Source organism: Onychostoma macrolepis, chromosome 19, assembly GCF_012432095.1.
Source record: "Onychostoma macrolepis isolate SWU-2019 chromosome 19, ASM1243209v1, whole genome shotgun sequence".
In the NCBI taxonomy this organism is placed as follows: Eukaryota; Metazoa; Chordata; class Actinopteri; order Cypriniformes; family Cyprinidae; genus Onychostoma; species Onychostoma macrolepis.
The window spans coordinates 24,114,126-24,138,409 of record NC_081173.1 but is presented as its reverse complement, the minus strand read 5'-3'; the positions used below and the strand labels follow the sequence as shown (position 1 = coordinate 24,138,409).

The 24,284-nt window shown below is 37.9% G+C and overlaps 3 protein-coding genes and 1 non-coding gene across 6 annotated transcripts; 2 read left to right on the top strand and 2 right to left on the bottom strand.

Moving 5' to 3' along the window:
• The first annotated feature begins 396 nt into the window (after positions 1 to 396).
• aqp10b (aquaporin 10b) lies at positions 397 to 8,269 on the top strand. 2 transcript variants are annotated; one of them, XM_058753536.1, is made up of 7 exons: positions 397 to 956; positions 1,385 to 1,604; positions 2,029 to 2,155; positions 2,244 to 2,381; positions 3,311 to 3,429; positions 3,935 to 4,152; positions 7,584 to 8,269. In XM_058753536.1, exons 2-7 carry the CDS (start codon positions 1,515 to 1,517, stop codon positions 7,825 to 7,827), a joined length of 936 nt encoding a protein of 311 aa, XP_058609519.1. In that variant the 5' UTR covers positions 397 to 956; positions 1,385 to 1,514; the 3' UTR covers positions 7,828 to 8,269. The 2 variants fall into 2 exon arrangements, with proteins under 2 accessions (XP_058609519.1, XP_058609520.1); XM_058753537.1 differs by lacking the exon at positions 2,029 to 2,155.
• A 1,223-nt stretch (positions 8,270 to 9,492) lies between these two features.
• Positions 9,493 to 21,155, bottom strand: znf687b (zinc finger protein 687b). Of its 2 annotated transcripts, none has more exons than XM_058753671.1 (10): positions 21,013 to 21,155; positions 17,211 to 19,500; positions 16,369 to 16,670; positions 13,753 to 13,937; positions 13,450 to 13,626; positions 13,191 to 13,353; positions 12,493 to 12,831; positions 10,555 to 10,664; positions 10,324 to 10,426; positions 9,493 to 10,245 (listed from the first exon to the last, which is right to left on the bottom strand). In XM_058753671.1, exons 2-10 carry the CDS (start codon positions 19,477 to 19,479, stop codon positions 9,658 to 9,660), a joined length of 4,236 nt encoding a protein of 1,411 aa, XP_058609654.1. In that variant the 5' UTR covers positions 19,480 to 19,500; positions 21,013 to 21,155; the 3' UTR covers positions 9,493 to 9,657. The 2 variants fall into 2 exon arrangements, with proteins under 2 accessions (XP_058609654.1, XP_058609656.1); XM_058753673.1 differs by lacking the exon at positions 21,013 to 21,155 and adding an exon at positions 20,727 to 20,952.
• On the bottom strand, positions 12,911 to 13,048 carry LOC131526484 (small nucleolar RNA SNORA13). Its single transcript, XR_009267472.1, has one exon. It is a non-coding gene; the product is annotated as a small nucleolar RNA SNORA13 (small nucleolar RNA).
• Positions 21,156 to 22,412: 1,257 nt separating the features above from the next.
• On the top strand, positions 22,413 to 23,988 carry cks1b (CDC28 protein kinase regulatory subunit 1B). The gene is made up of 4 exons (XM_058753674.1): positions 22,413 to 22,581; positions 22,828 to 22,898; positions 23,193 to 23,320; positions 23,419 to 23,988. The coding sequence occupies exons 2-4, from the start codon at positions 22,840 to 22,842 to the stop codon at positions 23,463 to 23,465; spliced, it is 234 nt and encodes a 77-aa protein (XP_058609657.1). The 5' UTR covers positions 22,413 to 22,581; positions 22,828 to 22,839; the 3' UTR covers positions 23,466 to 23,988.
• The last annotated feature ends 296 nt before the right edge of the window (positions 23,989 to 24,284 follow it).

The window sequence follows — 24,284 nt, the reverse complement described above, 5'->3', positions numbered from 1 at the left end:
TTAAAACACTTTAATGTTCATTCATTTGTTATTTCTGAATTTTCGATTTGGCTTTTATGGTCCACTTTCTTTGGTTCTTCTCAAACGGCACTATTTATTTCTTTGAGTCTCAAAGTTAATCAGCTCTTCAGTTTCCAGAATATGATCTCAAAGGGTATGTTTAGCAACAAAAAGTGTTTCATTTTGAATCTGTCGGTGTTGTCTCGCAACAGGCTGACCCAATTCTGCCACATCTACAGACTTGCCTTTCACAGGTTTTCCTGTCTGCTCTTGTTGACTGACAGTCTGAAGCATTTAGTGCAATGCTGACAGTGTAAGCTAACAAGTTTAGTAAACAGTAGTTACATTTTGAACAGTTATTTAAAGTGAATTAACAGTGAAAACAGAAAATAATTTTGTATTCACCAATTGTGTATTTTCCCATTAATATAATGAACACATACGGGAACATCGTGGTCAGAGATATAGGCATCAAACCTGGCACGCTCTGCTGGTTAAAGTGCATATCATGCCCATACCTGTGGTGAGAGTTGGTTAGCTTTGCACCCAATTTGATCTTTATCTAGTGAGATCGACTCAGTTACATAAATGATTATCTCCTAAGTAGATAATTTAAGAGACAAGCTCTACAGGTATGAGAGAACCTCAAAAGCTGATTTCACTTTTCTGAGCCATTTTGATCCCGATATGAATGACCAATGGTGTAGAAAGTGTTTGAATTATTGTTTTAGGCTGTAATTATAATTTTTGTCCATTGGTGAGACTTCTATAACTATGATGAGAACAGCCGCATGACCACATTAACTTCTCTGGAAGCAATCAGGGACCTCAGGGTCAAACATTTACACATCAGATGTCAACTAGTGTAGCTTTGCTTAATTATCCAGAAAACTAGTTCATTAGGAAAAACACAGAGAAAATGGGGCCTGAGAGCAAACTCACCGTTAGATATGCAGGTATAATTATGTATGTCCTTGTGAATGTTAGTTGAGACAACATAAACTTGGTTGTCTTTCTTAACTAGACATTGGTTTATGGATAAATGGTTCAGCTAAAAACAAGACGACATCTATATCTTTTATTTTACTCTGACGAGAAACACACTTTTAAAAATGAAGGTATTTTGTATGGATTAGGTCATTAATCTTTTGTTTTAAAATGAATAGTAGACGATTTATGCATACATCTGGTATAAGTCAGCAGTGCATCACAGATAAAAGTTAACAATAAACTACTTATCGTTTTATAACACAAAAGGGCAATGTACTACATGCAATTGTCATTCCTTCCCCAGACACACACTTTAACCACAACAGATAGACTTGCGTTTACTTATGCGGTGTGATTATTAGCTAAACTGTTTTTTTTTTTTTTTTTTTGGAAGACCATGCATTCTGACTGGGTCTTTTCATTACAAACCTTCTGCACGGAGCCCTGAGAAACATCTGGAGTCCTGAATTCCTGGCCTACATTTACTTTCATTGTAATCGAACAGAAAGACACGGAAGGCAGAAATGATGGATCGTCTGCTGAGGAGATGCCGAATCAAGAGCAGTTTGTTCAGAGAATGTCTGGCAGAGTTTTTCGGAGTATATGTTTTAATAGTAAGTCAGCCAGCTTTATTTGTAATATTGGAATATGTGCCACTAAATTGTATCTTTGCAAAATTTTAATAATTTTTACTAGTTTTATGAGATTCCTATCTTATTTTTTATGTATAGGCCTATATACATGTTTGCATTTTTTAATTTTTTCTTTATTGAGTCAAATGTAGCACCTTCTGCCCATTAAATCTTTTCTTTAGCAAATGTGCAAAGAATTTCAGCAATATTCTGGAGATCAAACTTGACTGACAACTTAGAACTAGGCCTATTTAATAAATTTTTGTCACTGAACAGAAACTGCACTTACCAAAATGCACAGAAATTTTCTTGCGCCATAAACATTTTCATTATAGACAATGTGTCTGTGTAAAACATTCACACTAGATAATTCCTTATATTTTTATTGATGCCACTTTCTCTTCAGCTTTTTGGGTGCGGATCAGTTGCTCAGGTGACAACCTCTCAAAACACTAATGGTGAATACCTGTCAATCAACCTCGGGTTTGCATTGGGCACCACATTTGGGATTTATGTGGCAAAAGGAGTCTCAGGTATAAAATCTCTAAAGCAGCTGTGTGGATATTAAGACATAAGTCCCTGTATATACATGTAAATGAATAAATTTCTCATCTGTTTAAGGAGCTCACCTGAATCCAGCAGTTTCCCTCACCCTGTGTGTCCTGGGCAGGTTTTCCTGGACTTGTCTTCCATTCTATGTGTGTTCGCAGCTGTTAGGTGCATTTTTGGCTGCAGCAACTGTTGCTCTTCAGTACTATGGTGAGTGAATCTCATTCTACCTGATCTATCTTATCTGCACTATCAGTCAAAAGTCAAGTCAAGTCACCATTATTTATATAATGCTTTTTACAATGCAGATTGTGTCCAAGCAGCTTTACAGTATATTAAACAGGAAAATAGTGTGTCGATTGTCGAAATAGTCTGGAATAGTTGAGATTTTTTGCTGTTTCTGAAAAAAGTCTCATATGGTCACTAAGGCTATATTTATTTGAACAAAAATACATTAAAAACGCTAATATTGTGAAATATTATTACAATAAAAAAAAAACCAGTTTTCTATTTGAATATATTTTAAAATGTAATTAGTTTCTGTGATGAAAATGTAAATTATTCCTCTAGTGTTCAGTCGTTATTTCTTCAGATCCTTCATAAATTATTCTAATATGCTGATTTGCTTCTAAAAAAATTGTTTTTAATTCTTAGTAATGTTGAAAACATATTCAATAATATGTAATATGTAAACACATTCAAAAACAATTAGGCTCCAGCTCAGCATAATAGAATGTCACACTGAAGACTAGATTGAAAAATTGGTATATAATGATTTTTAAAAACTATTATTTAATTTTTTTTTTTTACAACAATATTAACCTAAATACATGAATTTATATCAACAAAATTAGTTTTTATGACCAGTTAGAAATAGCTCTTTAAGGTATTGCATGGTTACCATATTTTATAGCTGCTTAATGGCTGTTGAATATTCAGCTTTGCCATCACAGGGATAAACTACATTTACAATATATTACATTTTACATTATATTATGAATTAACATACGGTAATTAGTCTTGAATATTTGGTTACGGTGATCTTATGGTGATCCAAACTTTTGACTGGTCATGTATATACAAATACACAAGTACGTCCAAATGAAGACACTTTTCTATTCATAAGTGTTTGTTCACAGATGCCATAATGGATTTCACTGGAGGGCATCTGACAGTTAGTGGTGCCACTGCCACCGCTGGTATCTTCTCAACTTATCCAGCAGACTACCTGAGTCTATGGGGAGGAGTGGTGGACCAGGTCAGCATAATATACGAAACATTGAAATCTACTGTTTGAAATGCTAAGACTATTCTCAAGACACAATGCTTTCATAAGATCAACATAACCAAATAATCAAAGCTAATTATGTTCATTCATAATTACCTATTCTGATGCTGTTATGCAAAAGTAGCTTACATTTTATATACAGTACTCTCAGTTATTGTCAGCCATTGTTCCAAATTGTTCCAAAAGAAGCCACAGTAGAATGCATGTATTTTTTTGAATGAATGCATTGAACAATTGAATGATTCTATGACTCACTTTTAAACACAGTCATTTTTTTGTGCCACCTACTGGTCACATGTTTGTAAAGCATATTTTTAGTTTGTGTCTGTAAATGGATTAGCTCAGTTCACACTCTATCAAAGTCATGTAACATTAACAAATTTAAATAGAACAAAACTTTAAAAAGATGTGTTTGTCAGTTTGATCTGAAGTGAACTGTGTAGACAGACAGCATTAACTTGAGCTTGTCCTGCAGATAATTGGCACAGCTGCTCTGCTAGTATGTGTTCTTGCATTGGGAGATCCTCATAACACACCAGCTCCTCCTGGTCTGGAGCCTGTCCTGGTAGGAGCAGCTGTCCTGGTGATCGGCATCTCGATGGGGTCTAACAGCGGATATGCCATCAACCCGGCTCGAGACTTCGGCCCGAGACTCTTCTCTTACATTGCTGGCTGGGGAGATGACGTGTTCAGGTTAGTCTAACATACACACATACATACACACACACACACACACACACACACACACACACACACACACACATATATATATATATATATATATATATATATACACTGAACAAAATCATAAACGCAACAGTTTTGTTTTTGCCCCCATTTTTCATGAGCTGAACTCAAAGTCTAAGACTTTTTCTATGTACACAAAAGGCCTATTTCTCTCAAATATTGTTCACAAATCTGTCTAAATCTGTGTTAGTGAGACCTTCTCCTTTGCCAAGGTAATCCATCCACCTCACAGGTGTGGCATATCAAGATGCTGATTAGACAGCATGATTATTGCACAGGTGTGCCTTAGGCTGGCCACAATAAAAGGCCACTCTAAAATGTGCAGTTTTATCACACAGCACAATGCCACAGATGTCGCAAGTTTTGAGGGAGCGTGCAATTGGCATGCTGACTGCAGGAATGTCCACCAGAGCTGTTGCCCGTGAATTGAATGTTCATTTCTCTACCATAAGCCATCTCCAAAGACATTTCAGAGAATTTAGCAGTACATCCAACCGGCCTCACAACCGCAGACCACGTGTAACCACACCAGCCCAGGACCTCCACATCCAGCATCTTCACCTCAAAGATCGTCTGAGACCAGCCACCCAGACAGCTGCTGCAACAATCGGTTTGCATAACCAAAGAATTTCTGCACAAACTGTCAGAAACCATCTCAGGGAAGCTCATCTGCATGCTCGTCGTCCTCATCGGGGTCTCGACCTGACTGCAGTTTGTCATCGTAACCGACTTGAGTGGGCAAATGCTCACATTTGATGGCGTCTGGCACTTTGGAGAGGTGTTCTCTTCACGGGTGAATCCCAGTTTTCACTGTACAGGGCAGATGGCAGACAGCGTGTATGGCGACGTATGGGTGAGCGGTTTGCTGATGTCAGCGTTGTGGATCGAGTGGCCCATGGTGGCGGTGGGGTTATGGTATGGGCAAGCGTATGTTATGGACAACGAACACAGGTGCATTTTATTGATGGCATTTTGAATGCACAGAGATACCGTGACGAGATCCTGAGGCCCATTGTTGTGCCATTCATCCACGACCATCACCTCATGTTGCAGCATGATAATGCACGGCCCCATGTTGCAAGGATCTGTACACAATTCCTGGAAGCTGAAAACATCCCAGTTCTTGCATGGCCAGCATACTCACCGGACATGTCACCCATTGAGCATGTTTGGGATGCTCTGGATCGGCATATACGACAGCGTGTTCTAGTTCCTGCCAATATCCAGCAACTTCGCACAGCCATTGAAGAGGAGTGGACCAACATTCCACAGGCCACAATCAACAACCTGATCAACTCTATACGAAGGAGATGTGTTGCACTGCGTGAGGCAAATGGTGGTCACACCAGATACTGACAGGTTTTCGGACCCCCCCAATACAGTAAAACTGCACATTTTAGAGTGGCCTTTTATTGTGGCCAGCCTAAGGCACACCTGTGCAATAATCATGCTGTCTAATCAGCATCTTGATATGTCACACCTGTGAGGTGGATGGAGTATCTCGACAAAGGAGAAGTGCTCACTAACACAGATTTAGACAGATTTGTGAACAATATTTGAGAGAAATAGGCCTTTTGTGTACATAGAAAAAGTCTTAGATCTTTGAGTTCAGCTCATGAAAAATGGGGGCAATAACAAAAGTGTTGCGTTTATAATTTTGTTCAGTGTGTATATTACCCAGTCAACACGTGAGATCACGCGATGATCACAGTGACATCACACCATTCTCATACGGTGATCCTCACAGTGTGAGTAATATATGAGCTCATTGTGAACTCAGAAAGATGAGCAGGGTTCTTACTTATGTTAGACATCTACAAAAGCCCTTATTGAGAATTAACAGATTTAGATGATGACGTTTTATTGTTTTGTTTGACGTTACCATCGTGGTGAGTAGTGTTTGCTTTAGTTGGGCTCTTGACCCTTGACTTTATAACATTATATTTTTTGGGGACTGCTCTAACTGTGTTTGAAAAGCACATTTGTTACGGCAAGGAAAACCAAAAAGAGACTGCAACCAGGTGGTGTTGGTTTGTTACTGTGCAGTGATGATAACAGCGCAAACATCACCTAGATTCAGTATGCAGTTTTTGTGCAGTTGTCGATCTAAAGTTTTTAATAACAGCTCTGAAATTATACAGTATAGAACCCAGCATGTCATAACAGTTTATGAAGGATTTTAAAAGACACAAACATTTTGAACTACTCTGTCATTTAAACACAAAGAGAGACATCAAGAATCAGTGTATTAATCTCAACAATGGTGACAATCAAAAGCTTCATGCTGCAATGCATGCTGGGTACCTAGTCTCTGTGCACTGAGTGCACTTTGACCTCACATTAGTATGAGCACACAGTGAGGGCGCTGTGAGGTTACACTTTTAGCTCACTGTTACCTCACATTGTGACCTCATCACGAGTATCCTGTGAGCTCATGGTGACATCACTGTGAGATCAAATTGTTGACTGGGTAGTGCTGTCAATCGACATTTTTTTCTTAAATTAATTGCGATTAATCCCTCCTAACATTAAAGTTTTTAAAAATACTTCTACATTGCAATAATTTCACATTCAATCTTCAAATTAATGTAGAAACAACATGAAGATAGTACATTTTTAATATTTGTATAAATGGCATCTTTTTTATGACTGAAGGCCAGTATCACTCTGTCTCTATGAAATAGTTTTTTTCTCAATTTTTAACCATTGATTAGCCATTCGACATTACAAAGCTATCAATTTTAACATTTATTAGACTACTTAAAATAACTTCTAATTTAAGTGAACTTAAAACAATCTTCACATAAACCCATTATAATAAATGTCATATTTACATGTGCACTCCAGCAAGTAGGAACACATACCTAACACACTCGATTCAACTCATTAGAGACTTTAAGAACCGAAGTGAGTTAGAAAAGGTAAAGAGATGTGTATCAGATTTGCATCATGTTCAGCAGCTGCAGCTCTTAAAGGGACAGCAGCCAAAAAAGCAGCCAGGCATTCTTGTTTAATAACATTTTTTAATATGTTTCTTAATAACAAATATTTTAAATGGCAGTGCATATTAAGCTAAACTAGTATTTGAAGTACACATTAACTATAATTTTTATTATTATAATTTTTTTTTTTTTTGGTGAAATTGTAAATAAAGCATTATTGGAGTATGTTTTACATGAAAATGCTACTTAAGTGTTTCTACTTCACAATTAATTACACATTTCATTAAATGTTTTACAAATTCTTGTTATTATTTGTGAGATTTACTTGTAATAAATGTTTAGCATTGTCAATGTAAAGAACAACAGGACAATACATTTGTGCATGTGTAAAAAAAAAATGTCTTGGACACTAACATGAGAGCTGTTGTGTGTCAGGGCTGGTCATGGCTGGTGGTGGATACCTGTGTTTGTAACGTGTGTGGGTGCTCTCCTGGGCGCATTACTCTATGAGCTGCTGATTGGAGTTCATCATCCAGACTCAGAGCCTGAGGATGCTGAAGACCTGAAAGCTGTGCATCAGCAAACTGTGGAGCTGGACGGCATGCAGCCACAATTTGACACCGTTAAAGAAAACGGCAAGCACGGAATCTTTTCCATAACCTCAGCAGACATTGGCTGAAGTGAAAAGAACCTGCAAAATTTGAATTGTTAATATTTATATGCTAAATGCATTTAATTTAAGGATTATTATCTTTATGATATTAAAAGAAATATGAAAAAGGTATCTTTGTTGTATATGAACTGGGTTAATGTGGATTTTTTATTAGGTTTGTTAATGATCAAATATATCATCATTGACTTTGTAAAACCTTAAAGGATATGTCTAAAAATAAATTTCTGTTTAAAATAATGTAGCACAATATCTACATGATATACTGTCTTGCCTACTGTTGAATTACTGCTCAGTAAATTCAACAGAAATGTAGTACTTTATATTCATATTTTGTTAGCTTTATCAAAAATCATGTACTGAATTCTCTAATGAAGTGGTAAGACTTTATAATATTGTTTTATTTGTTAAAATTAAGATTAATCATTTCAAGTTTTGTGAACTAACCTGAACGAAGAACAATCGATTTTATGAATACTAACATTAACAAACATTAATAAATCCTGGAAAAATATGTTGCTAAACATCAGTTCATGTTAACTATGGCACTGAAAAATGTGACCTTATTGTTAAATGCTACATATTAAGTTTCTAGTAATTTTCAATGCTATGAGTTTCAGAACTAATTGCATTGGATTCAATGATATTGCTAATGATGATATTAAACTGTGCATTTTATTAGTGTTGGAGGTCCCAGCATGCACTGGGACATGAATCATCAAGGACACCGTGATCTTTACCGTACCAATTTACTGTTTTATTTAGAAAGAAGGGCAAGAGAACTGACACAGATGTACGGCAGTGAAACAGGCAGGTCATCACAGAATAAGATGGCTTTCTATAGACTATGTATGGGACATATACATATATTACTGGAGGGATAGAAAGTCACACTCACACAGATGATTTACACGATCACAATATTATTTATAAGAAATGTGGTTTTCGACAAGCACAGAACTTTCTGATAGAAAAGACTCTTATCAAAGAAAAAAAAAAAAAACACAAACAACATTCATATTTGTACATAATTTATCATAAAACACACACAAGCAATCCTTCAAACTCAATGCCGATTCAGATGAAGTCGTAAAAATTACACCAGGCTCCGAACGCAAATTTTCACTAGTAGTATTTCAATATTGACTTTCAGCTAAGGAGAAAAAAATACAAAGACTGAACTTATTCACATTTCCAAATTCAACAACCATATCAAACTGATGTACTGCATTTATACACATAAAATGTGCTCAAGTGTATCTGTGACTGAAATGTATCCATGTTTACTTATATTGACCTTTTTTTTTGACTATTTAAACTTTACAATCCATCTTTGACCTCATATACGTCTGCTGTATATCTCCTTGCACAAATGAAACTTTTTCACCTCACTTAAAGTTCAACAATTATCAAAAGACTGATGAATGCTTCAATATAAATAAATATCAGTACTACAATGTCTGTACAATATCGTTACATTTAAAAGTCAGTGTTTTCCTTTATTTTTTTTTTAAAAAAAACCTTCACTAGCACCCTTTTTGCTTTAATGCTTTTTGTAGGTTGATGCAAAACCCAGCAGACGCCAAGCTGCTCAACGTAAAGTAGTTTTCGAGCAGATACAATTTGACCTTGTGTAAATTCATTTAAAATGCTGAGGATGTAACAAACAGAGGACAGGGGGAAATAACTTTAATATCTTTGTGTTTCGGAAGACAGATCACGTTACAATCATAACGACAGGTGAAATTTTCCAAATTATATGTATTAATCTTAAACTCGTTTTGGATGGTCCAAAGCCGTGACCCATTTTGCAATGGCTTTTCCTTGTCTTGTCCCATTCTACAAGGGCTTGTCGGTCCTGTGTGCCGTGATGAAGGCCATGCCATGTGTGCGGAAGTGCGTGTTAAGGTCCGAGGCCTTGTCGAAGCGCCGGCCGCACACCCTGCAGCTGACCCCTCCCTCCCCCTCCTCGCCCGCTTTAGGTGAGGATGGCGAGCCGTCCTGTGGCGACGCGCCAGGTGATGTGTTTCCGCCCCGATTGTCATGCTGACCTTGGCGTAAACGGTGCGTGATGAATTTGTGTCGGCTGAGCGAGCCGGCCGAGGCGAAGCAGGCGCCACACTGCAGGCACTGCTGCGGTGCGTTCTCCGCGTCACAGTGGATGGGAATGTGGCGCTGGAACTCCTCCCAATCCTGTGAGGTGAAGCCGCAGGGTGTGCAGCGGAACGTGCCGTCGTCTTCTTCCTGCTCGAGCGGCCGGTTCTCAGACGCTCGAGTTCTTTTGGCCGGACCCGAGGCGTCTTCTCCTGCGACGTCATCGGTATCGGCGCTGCCCCCTACTGGTGGAGCTCCGCCCTCGTTGTCAAGCTCAGACGAGCTGCCTGCCCCGTCGCCCGGAAGCGAACGCTTTCTGGTGTTTGGAGCATTCTGGAAGTGGAAATTAAAATTAATATATGGATGATCAAATATCTCTGAACTCTAAAGAGGTGAAGTGTCTAAACTGACCGGTCTGTCTGTTGTTTGTCGAGCTCTTATGCCATGTCTGACCCGAATGTGCTTCTCCAAAATCAGACGACTACTGAACGTACGCTTGCCCTCTGAGCAGTGCCTGAGGAGAACAGTATATATGGACAATATATGCAGAATTAGAGGGGCAAACTAAACAAATGAAGAATCGTTTTTAGGGAGGAAAAGAAAGATTCAAATAAATTTGTTGTTGATGAATGTTTAACTCACGGGCAGCGGAAGACTCTCTTGACGCCCTCATGTATTATCCGGACATGTCGAAGGCTGTTGGCTGAACTGAATGAGCGTTCACAGAGTCTGCAGGGAAACTTCTTCATTAACTAGAGGAAGAAAAAAAGACAGGCATATCACAAATGTAAAGAAATTTGAATAATTTATTGTAAACCAAATATACAATGATAAAAAAATATATAATTTGGATATTGTCACCCATGGCATACTGGAGGCTTAATTGCTTAAAAAAATAAATGTCCTATGGTGTGACAGAAAAATGTAAAAAAAAAAAAAAAAAACCTCTAACATTGAAGATGAACCTCTCTCATGCTATTTGTAACTCTGAGAATGAAGATAAATTTTTCTCATGTTTTTTTTTCTCTACATTTTTCCTATATCACCATAGGACACAGTCCAATTTTTATTTGTCAACTACCCATATATACATAACAGTAGTCAACATTTGAAGTGGATCAAACATGTTCATCAAATTTGTCCTAAGACAAGAATGCATTTTGGTTTTAAGACAACTCTGATGAAAGATTTTGATCCACTTCAAATGTTGACTAGTGTGTCTATATATATATATATATGTGTATGTAAAACTTTTATTCAGCAAGGACATATTAAATTGATTAAAAGTCACAAAGACATTACAAATTTAGTCTATTTCAAATAAATACTGTTCTTTATAATTAATCAAAATAATAAAAAAAATCATTAAAAATGTGTTACATTTCCACAAAAGTTCTTTTAAATTAAAATAATTTCACAATATTATCGTTTTATTTGTATTTTTTTGATCAAATTCTTATGCTCACAAAGTCTTATTAAAATCTTACTAAATTTTTTTTTTTCTTTGTAAATTGAAATGGAATAAATGTTTTAAACAAATACTGAAAATTAAAATAAATACATATATATTAGGGCTGTCAAACGATTGATCGTGATTAATCGCATCCAAAATAAAAGTTTTTGTTTACACAATATATGCATGTATTGTGTATATTTATTATGTATATATAAATACAAACACATGCATGTATATATTTAAGAAAAATATTTTGTTTATATTTTAAATATATTTATATATAATATAAATTATATGAATATAAATATATCCATATAAATACATGTAAATACCGTATTGACCCGAATATAAGACGGTGTTTTTTTCTTGGAAATACATCTGAAAAAACGCGGTCGTCTTATATTCGGGGTCTAGACTTTGGCATGTCAGTAATACACCCGCAACAATAGGTGGCGCCAAAAACGCATAAAACGAGTGTGCCATGAAATATGTAACATGTCGTGACTGTCATGTTAGCCTGATGTGAACAAACTTCCTCTGTAAGTGATTTTAAAACATAAGACAGTACCCAGATTTGAAGACTACAATAAGATTTCACTTCTACTGTTAATAAAATTGAAAATTGAGATGGATAGCTTAAATGTTATATAATTCAGATGGGCTACCTGTTATTTCAATGGTATATCAAAAAGTGTATATTTTCAATGTCATTGTTGGTACATTTTACCAGTATTTACCATACTTTCAAAACAAAAATTAAAATAGGAAAAATATGCAGTTTGAAAATAATTTAAGAAAAAATGTTTTACAGAGAGAGAGAGAGAGAAAAAAAAAGGGGGTCGTCTTATAATCAGGGTCGTCTTATATTCGGGACAATACGGTACATTTTCGAAATATATGCTGTATGTGTGTGTATTTATATATACATAATAAATGTGCACAGTACACAAACATATATTATGTAAACAAAAACTTTGGATGTTATTAATTGCGATTAATCGTTTGACAGCACTAATATATATATATATATATATATATATATATATATATATATATATGTGTACACACACACACACACACACACACACACACACACACACGTGTATGTTATTAAGATTACCTACCGTGCCATGTTCGTTCTTCATGTGGTCAATGTACTCCTCTCTGTCAGCGAAGCGTTTCTTGCACTCTTTGCACCTCCACTCCATACTCCCGCTCTCTGGAGAGCTCACCTGATCTTCCTCCTCATTCTCCTCCTCTTCTCCCTCATCTCTCTCTTCCCCTTCATGCTCTCCCTCCTCCTCTTCCCCCTCCTCATCCTCCTCTCCTTGTCCCTGGCTCAACTCATCAGAATTGTTTTCTGTGGGTTTAGGTTTAGAGGTGGAGTTGCTGGAAGGAGCTGAGACCGGAGATGAGGTGGTGGGCGGAGCCTCGGGTTTGACAGACAGGCCTCTATGAGCAGTCTAATGGGAAATATTACAGCTCTGGTTAAAAGCATGAGCGTGACTGACAGGAAAATGTGACAGTTCACACTGAAGTGGCTGTTGTACTTGATATGCGCTTTAGACAAGGTGATACACAGAAACCACTTTGTAAAGGCTAAACCAAGAGTTTACTGTATGCCTTTGCTGACACCACATTCTTTAGAGGAAGTGGAAAGAATGGGTAACACAAAAGGCAAAATAACAAGTAATTAATTAAAATCTTAAACAATTAATATCCTCAAATGCACTCTATATATCATAATAATAATTATTATTGCTACTATTTTTGTTGTTTATATTATCTTACATATTGTTATTATTATTAATAAGGTATTTACCTTGATGTGTTCCATCATGGACCCTTTCTGGGCATAAAGTTTAGTGCAGTCTGGACATTTGAACACATGCACCTTCTGTTTGGCCAGGTGAGTGTCAAAATGCATGTAGAGCAAAGGTTTCTGGGTGAACACTGTGTCACACATGACACACTTGTAGATCATCCTGTAGAAATAATATAAGAATTTTTAAAGAATGTATTTTTTAAAACAAAATATTAAGCGCTAATCATGAAAAGCTGTGTGTGATTGGTCAACTTACTTAGCCTGGGCAGCTGTGAGAGCGGGATGCTGGGAAGTGATGTGCCCCTGGGCGCTCTGGGCAGATTTGAAGGCCATCGGGCAATTGGGGCACTTATGAAACACCTCACAGTGAGCTGTTTGAATGTGGGACTTGATGGAGTTCAAACCTCCGAACACAACCTGACAGCTGGAGCACCTGGAATAAAGCAAGTAGATTTGAGCAGGTGCAAGTAGGCATTTCTTTGATTTAAAACAGAACTGCAAAGCAAGGAAACTGCCTGCGATATCACAAAACACTGAAAGGAATTTGAAGGCCAGGAACCTGTAGCCGATGCGCCTGGCAAAGTGCAGGCAAGACTCTTCTAGATGGGTTTGAAACGTGGCCTGACGAGCAGTGCCTCCACACTCTGGACACACATGGGGTGCGCGGTGCTTATGGATCCGCTGATGGGCTGAAACACTGCACCAGTTAGGCAGCATCATGGGGGGAGAGCAAAGCATACAAGTCTGAAACAGAAAGACAGCAGGGACAACATAAAGGAGTTAGTAAATAAAGCAGTTTACACATTAACTTACAAATTACAGATGCTGGACATTAATAAAATGTCAAAAATAAACGCATTAATTGTCCATGAAAACATTATGTAAATTCATAAAAAAAAAAAAAAAAGAAGCATTCATTGCAATAAAAATAGCATTCAATGCAAAACTTTACTTAATACACACACACACACACACACATATACATATATTCTTAATTTCTTATGCAACAAGTTACAGTTGCATTAAACATCTGTGCATGAATCTTTCATTTAGTCATTTAACGGTTAACAGGCATGTGATCAGCTAGAGACAAAAAAGAAGGAAAATCTGACCACGCCCAAGTCACGCCCACACGCCACACCCCCAGCACTTATTATTAAAATATATATTTTAGCACATTAAAAGATATATCTTATATTGTAATAATACATACTATTGTCCTGTAAAAAATAAAAAGCAGCATTTAATAATCACGATAACAATTTATATCATATATTATAATAAAGTACTATAATATATTATAGTAAAGTATATAGAATTGTTATTATTATTAAAGTACCTGCCAAAAGTTTGGAAACATTACAATTATTAATGATTTTTAAATAAGGCTGGAAATAAGGCTCATCAAGGCTGAATTTATTTGACCAAAATAAAGTAAAAAAAACAAACAAAACAAAACAAATCAGCAATATTGTGAAATATTATTACAAATTAAAACAAAAAGTTTTAATATATTATAAAATGTAATGTTATTCCTGTGATGCAAAGCAGAATTTTCTTCATCATTACTCCTGTTTTCAGTGTCACATGATCTTTTAGAAATCATTACAATTTATTTGACTCTCAAGAAACATTTCTGATTATTATCAATGTTGAAAATTTTTGCTGCTTCATATTTTGTGTGGAAATGGTGATACACTTTATTTTTCAGGATTTTTTGATAATTATAAAGTTTAATGAACAGCATTTATAAAATATATTAATTACATTTGTTGATGCATTTATTAATGAATAAAATTATTAATTTCTCTTTTTTAAATCTTATACAAATGTTTGAGTGGTATCATTGTTTCCACAAAAATATTAAGCAGCAAAACTGTTTTTAACACTGATAATAATGAGAAATGTTTCTTGAGCAGCATATTAGAATGATTTCTGAAGGATTATGTGACACTGAAACTTCTCTTTATAAACAACGACAGATTTATAAACGTTTCTAATGACAAATGTTGCATTCCCAAATGCAAATTAAAGCGGCTCAAACCAAGCGCAGCGCAGCTAGCACTAACAGTGAATCGAAACTAAAAACAGTACTGTAACAGCAGACATGTAGCGCGTCTGACTACAGCCTATTATATAATTACATCACAACCGTTGCGAATTTTATGACAGCACTAGCAATCTCAAATTCTCACCGCCATTCAAAAGTCACCGGGTCGAGTAACACGTTTCAGCGCTGATTCTACTCGCATCAAGTTCAAGACATTGTTGCTTGCATACAGAACAGCCACAGGCTCAGCACCCGCCTACTTCCACTCACTATTACGAATCAACATCCCCTCCAGAAGTCTGAGATACGCTAGCGAGCGACGCCTCGTGGTACCATCACAGAGAGGCTCAAAATCACTCTCCAGAACATTCTCGTTCACCCTTCTTGGCTGGTGGAAGGATCTTCCCACCCCTATCCGGAATGCTGAATCCCTGACAATTTTCAAGTGACAGCTGAAAACCCATCTCTTTCGACACTGCTTGACTTCATCCTAAATTTAAAAAAAAAACAATGCCTGAGACTTTGTATTATGAGCACTTCTTCTGTCTGTTTGCCTCTTTAAGATGAATCGCTTTATGTATTCCCCAATTGTAAGTCGCTTTGGATAAAAGCATCTGCAAAATGACTAAATCTACATCTAATCGAGTTTGGTGCTTTAAATCATTTGAACGCTTTGAACTGTCCTGCAGATGGCGCTGCGAGCTCGTGCAGCGCTCTCAGGACCAATCCGTCCAAGATGCTTTAGAGAACAATCTATTTGCAGTTTATTTGGCCATTTGCACGATTTCAATCATCATGCAGTAACCCCAATTCGGAAATCCATATTTATATGGAAAAATCACATCCCTGGCTTAATTACTAGCAATTATTGCAAATTAAAATATTTGGAGAATATTATTTGAAGACGAATTAATTATAATTTTAAAATAATAAAAATCTGTATATATGTGTGCGTTTGGTTTTTATTACAATTTATTTCCAAGAGATAAAAACACACGCTGAAAATTAAAGTTAAAAAATATCTATGTGGTGCAGTTAGCAAAATTTCTGACAGGCCATTTTTAAAAAAATCCTATGGACCAACAGAAAAAGTAATTTGAACACATTCACAACATTGCAATTTACCGAATTAGGAGTAGCTCTGATTTGCTGGAAATGGGTCACTAATTCAGCCTTGCTTGAGAACTGGGCTTGACATTCAGGACACTTGAAGTTGTGGTATTGCAGGGCTTCGCCCTTCTTGCAGGGCAGTGGCATCAGGGCCTGGGGACTCTGGGGTCCACGGCGGGCAGGGCTGGGCTGGGTTGAAGCTGTGCCTGGAGAAGGGGAGTCCTTCAGTGGACTGGAAGTGGACGGTACAGAAGTTGTCCCTATCGAGGTGGTGGAGGATGACAGAGGTGGAGAGGAAAGTGATGGAGAGAGCATACCTAGAGAAATGAGAACATTTAAGATTATTTCACTGCTGACAAGATGGGCTTTTAATAAAACTAGTCTGTCTATGAAGAAATGTGAAAAAAATTGAAATCGGTGCTACAAGACTAGAGAAAACAGAAAAGAAATGTGGATTTCTCTTTTGCCAAAAACTTAACACTCACAATGCAATTTTGATTTTGATACTGCACACCTTTATTGATCCGACTGTGGGTGGGAATATGTGGAAGCTCAATATGTAGTTTTAACAAAAGTCCCAGGCTTTTGACAGCTCCAGAAACTACAGATTGAACTTTTGCCTTTGACAGTGGCGTGATTCCAAAATCAAAATTGCATTATGGGTGTTTTTGGCAACAGAGAATGCCACAGTTCTTCTCTATTTTGTCAAGTAGCACCGATTTTTTTTCTTATAAATAAACCGGGATATCTGGGTGCAGGTAACAGCTGGCTGAAAATCTTTGAACTTATTCTTAAATATTAAGCCAAAACAATCCTATTTAAATTGAGACAAAAAGACAGCATGTTGCAAAACTTACCAATGGGAGTAGTGTCTTGTTGGCCAATCATCTGCTCCACTGTAACTGGTCTCATAACCAAATGTGAGCACTGCATGACCAAGCCTCGTTCCTTGTGCTCCCGAGCATGTAACAACAGGCTGCATTTGTTGAAGAAAGCCAGCCGCTTTGCGCAGTGATTACACGTCACTTCTATTCTCAAAGAGCGCCGGTCGTAGTGTCGTGCCAGGCTGCGCTCTAAAGCAAAAGCATCTCCGCACTCCAAGCAGCGGTAGCCAGTAGCAGGCATAGGAAGACCCCATTCAGGGGGTGGCGGGGATGAGAGATCCGGACGGTAGCTGGGCAGCAGGTTCTTGCTGTTCAGGATCTTGTTGAACGCCTCAACCAAACTAGACTGGCTACGGGAAATAACAGCACCGGTGCTGTTGACGATAGACGCTGGTTTACACGGCACGGTACCTCCATTGGCGGTTTTACCGACTGTAGGCCGCACGCTTATCCCGCCGACGGCTGGCGCGACTGGTAAAGTGGTGGCTTTTGTGATGCTCACCGCTGTGGCAGAGACTTTCGTTTTATCGGCTTGCATGGCCATTTTGTTTTGGACCTTGCTGGCTGCGGCTATCATGGCACTGCTGGCTTCTAGAGTGGATACTGGTAAGGTTGAGCATTTTACCACTTGACCGTCATTTTTTTTGGCGCCTTTCGCAGTACCAGCTCGACTTCCCATTTGGGCTTTACCTGCATCTTTGTCTGCATTGGCAGTGCCTCCCTTACCTGCTACTCGGGTAACTGTGCGTGTGATACCTCCTGTAGATGTCTTAATGGTCTTGATACGGACTTTAAGAGGTCTGGAGGGAGCATTTCCGCCAGATACAGCTTTTCCACCACTGCTCGGTGATCCGGCGTCTGCTGGAAGGGATTGTGCAGCATCTACCTCCATTTTCTCTCCATCTGTTTTCCCGCCATCCTTACCATCTGTATTAGCCACATCCTGTCCATTCTCTGCTGAACCTTTGTCTACCTCCATCTCCTCTTCTTCCTCCTTAGGTTCTTGGAGGGAGGCAGATGGTGATGAAGAGGCAACTGCTGGGCTGCATGATCTTTTTGTAACTGCAGATGTTGGCATAGAGGACTTGGGCATCTCTGGCTCGGGGCTCTCTGGCGAATCTCGTTCTTCTATCACATGCTCTGGGTTTCGCTCTTCTTGGGGTAAACTCTTTCCAGTTCCTGTTTGGACTGGTGCAGAAAGCCAGTTCTGTTGAGCTCGAGGTGAAGCAGGTGATGCCAAGGGAATGTCACCTGGTTTGGGGTAAGCGCTGGGCGATATGGATGTCGAAGGAGGGAGAGAAGGAGACTGTGAATTTTCTGGAGGTGACCTCAGCCGACGTGATAGTTTCGGTGGAGTGGGAGAGTCTGGACTCTCATGGATGACCAGAGATCCTCCGGAATCAGGATCCGAATCCTCCTCATCTGAATCTACACGTCTGAAAGCCGACGAACTAAGACGTGGCGATCCGTTAAATGGCTCTGTTAGAGATGTAGCTAGCGGAGATGATGCCACAGCCCCAGAAACACGGGAACCAACCGAAGGAGAGGATGATGACGGTGAAGAGGATGAAGCTGTAGAGGGAGTGGAAAGAAGTGGTTTTGGTGGGGGAAAGAAAGGAGATGCTGCTCCACTTGTCCCACTAGGAATCGCAGGAGCTTTTGCTTTGTCCGCACCTTCTAGGTTCATCTCCTGCTGCATATGTTGCTGTTGCAGAAGCTGCATTTTCCGGGCCCTTCCGACGGAGTCTCCAGCACCTTGTGCCATCAAGGGCTTCAGCTTATTGAAGATGCTGCTGCCCTGTTTGGAAGTGCCGGAAGATCCAAGCGCTCCAGGAGTCTCTGGAATCGCCTTTGAGCTGCATATGGGCCACTGTTCCCCATTCGGCTGGCCCCGGGACTGAGACATATGCACTGACCCACCGGAAGACACAAATCCATTATGGTTTAATGGGTCTGGTACCGAGCTGTCGCCACCATCAAAGGGCTCAGGGCGAACTCGGTTCTTCACAATCACACTCACAATAGATGGGTCGCTCTGAGAATCCGTGGATGGGCTGGGTGATCTTAAGGCTGAACTTCCACTTACTGAAGCATCGCCAGTCTTTATGAGCGATCCTCCGCCTGCTCCTTGATGCCCCTCTACCTCATCCGGGGCGGACTGGATAGCCTCTTTGGCATCAATGTCAGGAATGTCAAACGCTGCCAACAGGTCATCAAAATCGGGGGTTTTCATGTCCCCCATGCCGGGTCAGTGGACTCAATCCTAGAACACATAAAAATAACATGTAAGAAAACTGTGATAACAATTGCATAAAAACCGAACTTATTTATTCACCTCCATGTTGTTCCAAACCTGACTAAAGATTATTTTGAGAAACGTCTGTGTTTTGTTTGTCCATACAATGGAAGTCAATAGTCACCAACAGAGTTTGGTTGTCAATATTCTTCAAAATATCTTGTGTTTCATAGGAGAAATATAATTTATACAGGATTGGAACAACATGACAGTGAATAAATGATGTAAACTATCTAACTACTTTGGGTAAACTGTCCCGTTAAGTCCTGTGTTAACATTACATTCAAATTAAAAATGAAATAAAGACAAGACAAATGGAAGGGCTCATCATATTTATTAACAGCTTTTTTTATTTATTCAATTAAAATTTTTTTTTTTTTTTTTTAAATATTGTAATATGGTGTGATTCAGTGCGATCTTTAATGCAGGGAGTAATGTTTTAGCTATAATTTTAACAATATACCATAGCAAGTCACCTGTTTTCATAAAGTGAGTTTAATACACATAAAAAGTATTTCTGGCACAAACACAGTTTATTTACAATTCAAGTACTCGAACTATCAGTTTTTTAACCGTAACAGAAACGCTCCGAGCTGAGCTATATGAAGTGAAATTACTTAATGATTTAGCCACATATATCCTGCTATATTAGCTCTTTTCTTTACTTCTGCAGCAACATAACATAAACACAAATATATATAGCGCAACACCAAATGACACCGAGCGGCTTTTGTTAGCTTTGGCTAACAGCCACGTAATGCCTCTGTATAAACTTAGCAACGGTGACTGAACTGCAATGCATATTTACCTATGGAATATGAAAAATAAATCATTTTAAACACATATAAGGTAATATTATGATCCAGCACCCAATTTTTGCCAAACAATGGATCACTTAAAGGTAACAGAGCCTGTTTAGCACGCTAAAGCTGCTATGGTATCAACACAAGAACACAAACAAGCCCTCTTACATGAAATAAAAACATTGCATGAATGTATAATTGACAAATAAAAAATATATTGATGCAGTAACAACTGAGCACGTTACGGAAATTAATTTAATACATTTATGACGAATACAGTTGTCTGAGAACGGCTAAAACCTGCAGCTGACCTGGCTAACTACAAATGGGGACCGAAACTGAATCGCTAATCGTACGATTAAAGGGCTTCTGTCACATGTTGTCCCTTACATGTGGCTTCAGTGTTGCTGGACTGATAAATAAACAGCTGGTGGGCTGATAAACGGATATGTGAGGTGTATTTTTTGGGTTTGTTCTGTCATGACGGCGGGTCCGTGCTGCCCCGTCGCGAGGGTCATTTAAGCACAGGCCACTGCATGTGCACGGCAACATTTACCTGTTTATAAAATAACCTCACGTGGATGCCATATTATGCCTTTTTGATCATGCATTTTATGTAGGCGTGTATTATTTTACAGATTGTGTATTTTCATGCACGGGGAGCTATTTTGTTTACCTGTTTTTTTGATATTCCCGACTATCCTCGCTCCAGATGAAGCGCCTTAACTTCCCGTCATCGATCGAGTACGTCCAGGTCTTGGCAGATAACGATGATAATAATGGACAAGAAAATGATTTTCCGTCTTCCTGGGTTAAACTGTTATGTTTGCATGCATAGATCTGGTGATATTTTAGCATTTTATTTTAAACTCAGGAAAAAACACGAACACTCTCATTGTATTTTATGGATGTATAGTTGTTGTTTATTTACATCCTTCCAGGATCTCATATTTCTCTGTCTTTAGGTTGATTTGGTTTAGGCCTTGATTAGACGGATTGCGGATTTTGGATCCCCCAGAGCACAGAAGCTTCTATGTTTATTACATTATCGTATACTATATGTATTGTAGAGTATTATACACCACATTTGAATAGAAATGTTACTGCCATTTCATACATTAACCACAAAATACAGACAACTCAGATAAATAAAAAATTTAATCAATAGATTGGGTACCAATATCAAAGTGAAATACATTATCGCACATACTGTACATCACAGTCAAATTGTTAATCATTATTGTGGATCTTTGGGCTCCTGGGTAGATAGACTATATAAATGCATTTGGTACATCACAAATCATCTCGTATATCGCCAGTTCCTTGTTATTTGAAGAGGAGAAAAACGTATATTATATATAGACATAAATATATTTATATAATAAGACATTGATTATTATTGACAATCTCAGGACCAACTGCACGGAAATGACAGAAATATACACAGAAAAATCAATTTAAATACACCTGAATATACTGGTGTTTTCATAGACTAGGTTTTAGCGCCATCTAGAGCTCACTGACGACGTGCACAACTCGTGCTCACTGGCACTGCCAGCATTATTTAATTCGTATTAATTTATTATATATTTTGGTTTGTTTGTCGTTATTACAACAGTACAAATAAATAGAAAATATAATACAATATTTAAAAAAATATTGAGTAAGTTTACGAAAAAATAAATCTTTCATTCAGAGTCAGCTCACAGAACCTTGTGATGAGTCGCGCAGAAAACTTATTTAACTTAGTCCTGCAGATTTTAACAATGTCATGAACTATGCCTATTGAAAACCAGTTACACAGATAATGAACATAAATGTAATCGGTCATAATAATGAATCAAAAACATTCATAACAAAAAGCATAAATAGAAAGAAAAGAATAAAGAAAGGAAATTAAAAGATGAGATCAAAAGAAGGGCTATACATACATTAAAAAGAGGAAGTTAGGCCTTCGTAAATGCCAAACACTTAAGTGACCATAAGGACTTTTATTTACGAAAAGTAACCACTGACACAGATCGATGTCTTAGTGACGTCCTCGCATCTCGTCCAATCAGAAAGCACTTATAAACATTCGAACGCTTATGGGCGGGCTTCGAACGCGTTGAGAGGGAAGTTCAAGCGCCAGGGAAACATACACGGTGTTGTTTTTGCAAATTGCGTTTGGGAAAAATACTTTTAATTCAAACAAAAGTATTATTTGATACGCCACAGTTATTCCATTAACAAGAAAGAAGAAACAGTAAGTGTCATGAATATACTAATTCAGAATAAACTCCTCATTCGTTCTTTAGCTAGTTAGGGTAGCTAACGTTAGCCACCATTGGAGGGAACGATCTGAAACCTGTATTAATAAAATCTAACATTTATTGAGAATTAAAATTGATATCTACTATTGTCCTTTATTTACGTTAAGTGTTAGTTTATTACACACAAACGATGTAAGTGAAGTCTGACATGTCAGTTATTTCATGTGTTTTTCATCCAGAAACAACACGCAATGTCTCACAAGCAGATTTTTTACTCTGACAAATACGACGACGACAAATTCGAGTACAGGTAGGAAAATATTTAAGTCATCTGTACAGTTTACAATGAATGTTTTCCGTTTTGATGTTTTGGAGCCCCCGAGACAGCAGTGATGTGCATGTAAAGTTATTATAATGTTATAAATAATGTTCTGCTGCTTAACCATCGGTTGAAAAACCAAATAAAATGAAACGAAGTCGATATTTAGTTTTCATAAATTCAAAATAAGTATAAACATGATACTTCAGTATATTTTCTGAGCTGTTAAAATGACATTTATAACGAGGGTAAAGTGTCGTATGTTTGTTTTCCGTTCATTTTCAGGCATGTTATGCTTCCCAAGGACATCGCTAAAAGAGTTCCTAAGACCCATCTGATGTCAGAGACAGAATGGAGGAATCTGGGTGTTCAGCAGAGTCAAGGATGGGTACATTACATGATCCATCAACCCGGTGTGTGTTTGCTAGGATGTCAAAAACTCACCCAAATATGTGCCGTCTCTACTGTTGTTACTGTTGATATTCATGTTCATGACATCTTTTCTTTATAGAACCACATATCTTGCTCTTCCGACGTCCTCTGCCCCAATCCCAGTGACCCCCAAAACCACAAACTAAAGGAATTGTGAAAACTGGACACAATCTGAAGACGTCGGAGTCTGAGAGATGCCGGGTGCACCCCAGATTAGATGGTGTCAATATCATTTGTGCTGCTGCATGTGTATTGCCTATTCTGTGGGTTAGATTATCATCACTGTGCTTGATCTCTGCCTTAACTGAGAGATAGAACTGTACGCAATTTCCTGCTGCAACTATATTTATTATTCTTTTCAAGCGTGTGTAACGATTCTGTATTTGAGCTTCACTCGATGCATTGGTGAATAGACTCTGAAAGGTCTAGCAGCATTGGAAATTGTTTCAAAAGTACACATACTGCTTTATTATAAATAGTTTTTTTTTTTTTTTCTACTTTAAAGTATAAACAATGCTGTTTGTACCAGTATGTGTGTCACCAGTACTAATACGCAGCTGAACCTATTTTCTCAAAAATGTTTCAAAAAGCCTCTCAGAATAATAATGTATAATACTGTACTTATGTATAATAAAACTATTTCAGCTTAGTGCTTTGGCTTCAACACCAAATCCTTACCAGATAGAAGGCAACAATGTTTACATCTTTGCTTTTACACCAATGGTGAAGTTGAGTACACTGTAATAAGTGCTTTAACTTTTACTAGACATGCACAATGGCAATGTAACATTTCCTTCTAGTTATTTTTAGTTGCACAAATCACTCCTTATGCTGCTTGATATTGCAAACTGGTCATTCTTAACACATAATTCTACTGTATTGTCGTAATTACAAACACTGGTTTGTTGCGCAAAGAGTTTATTTTCCATTTTGTTATTCTTCTAG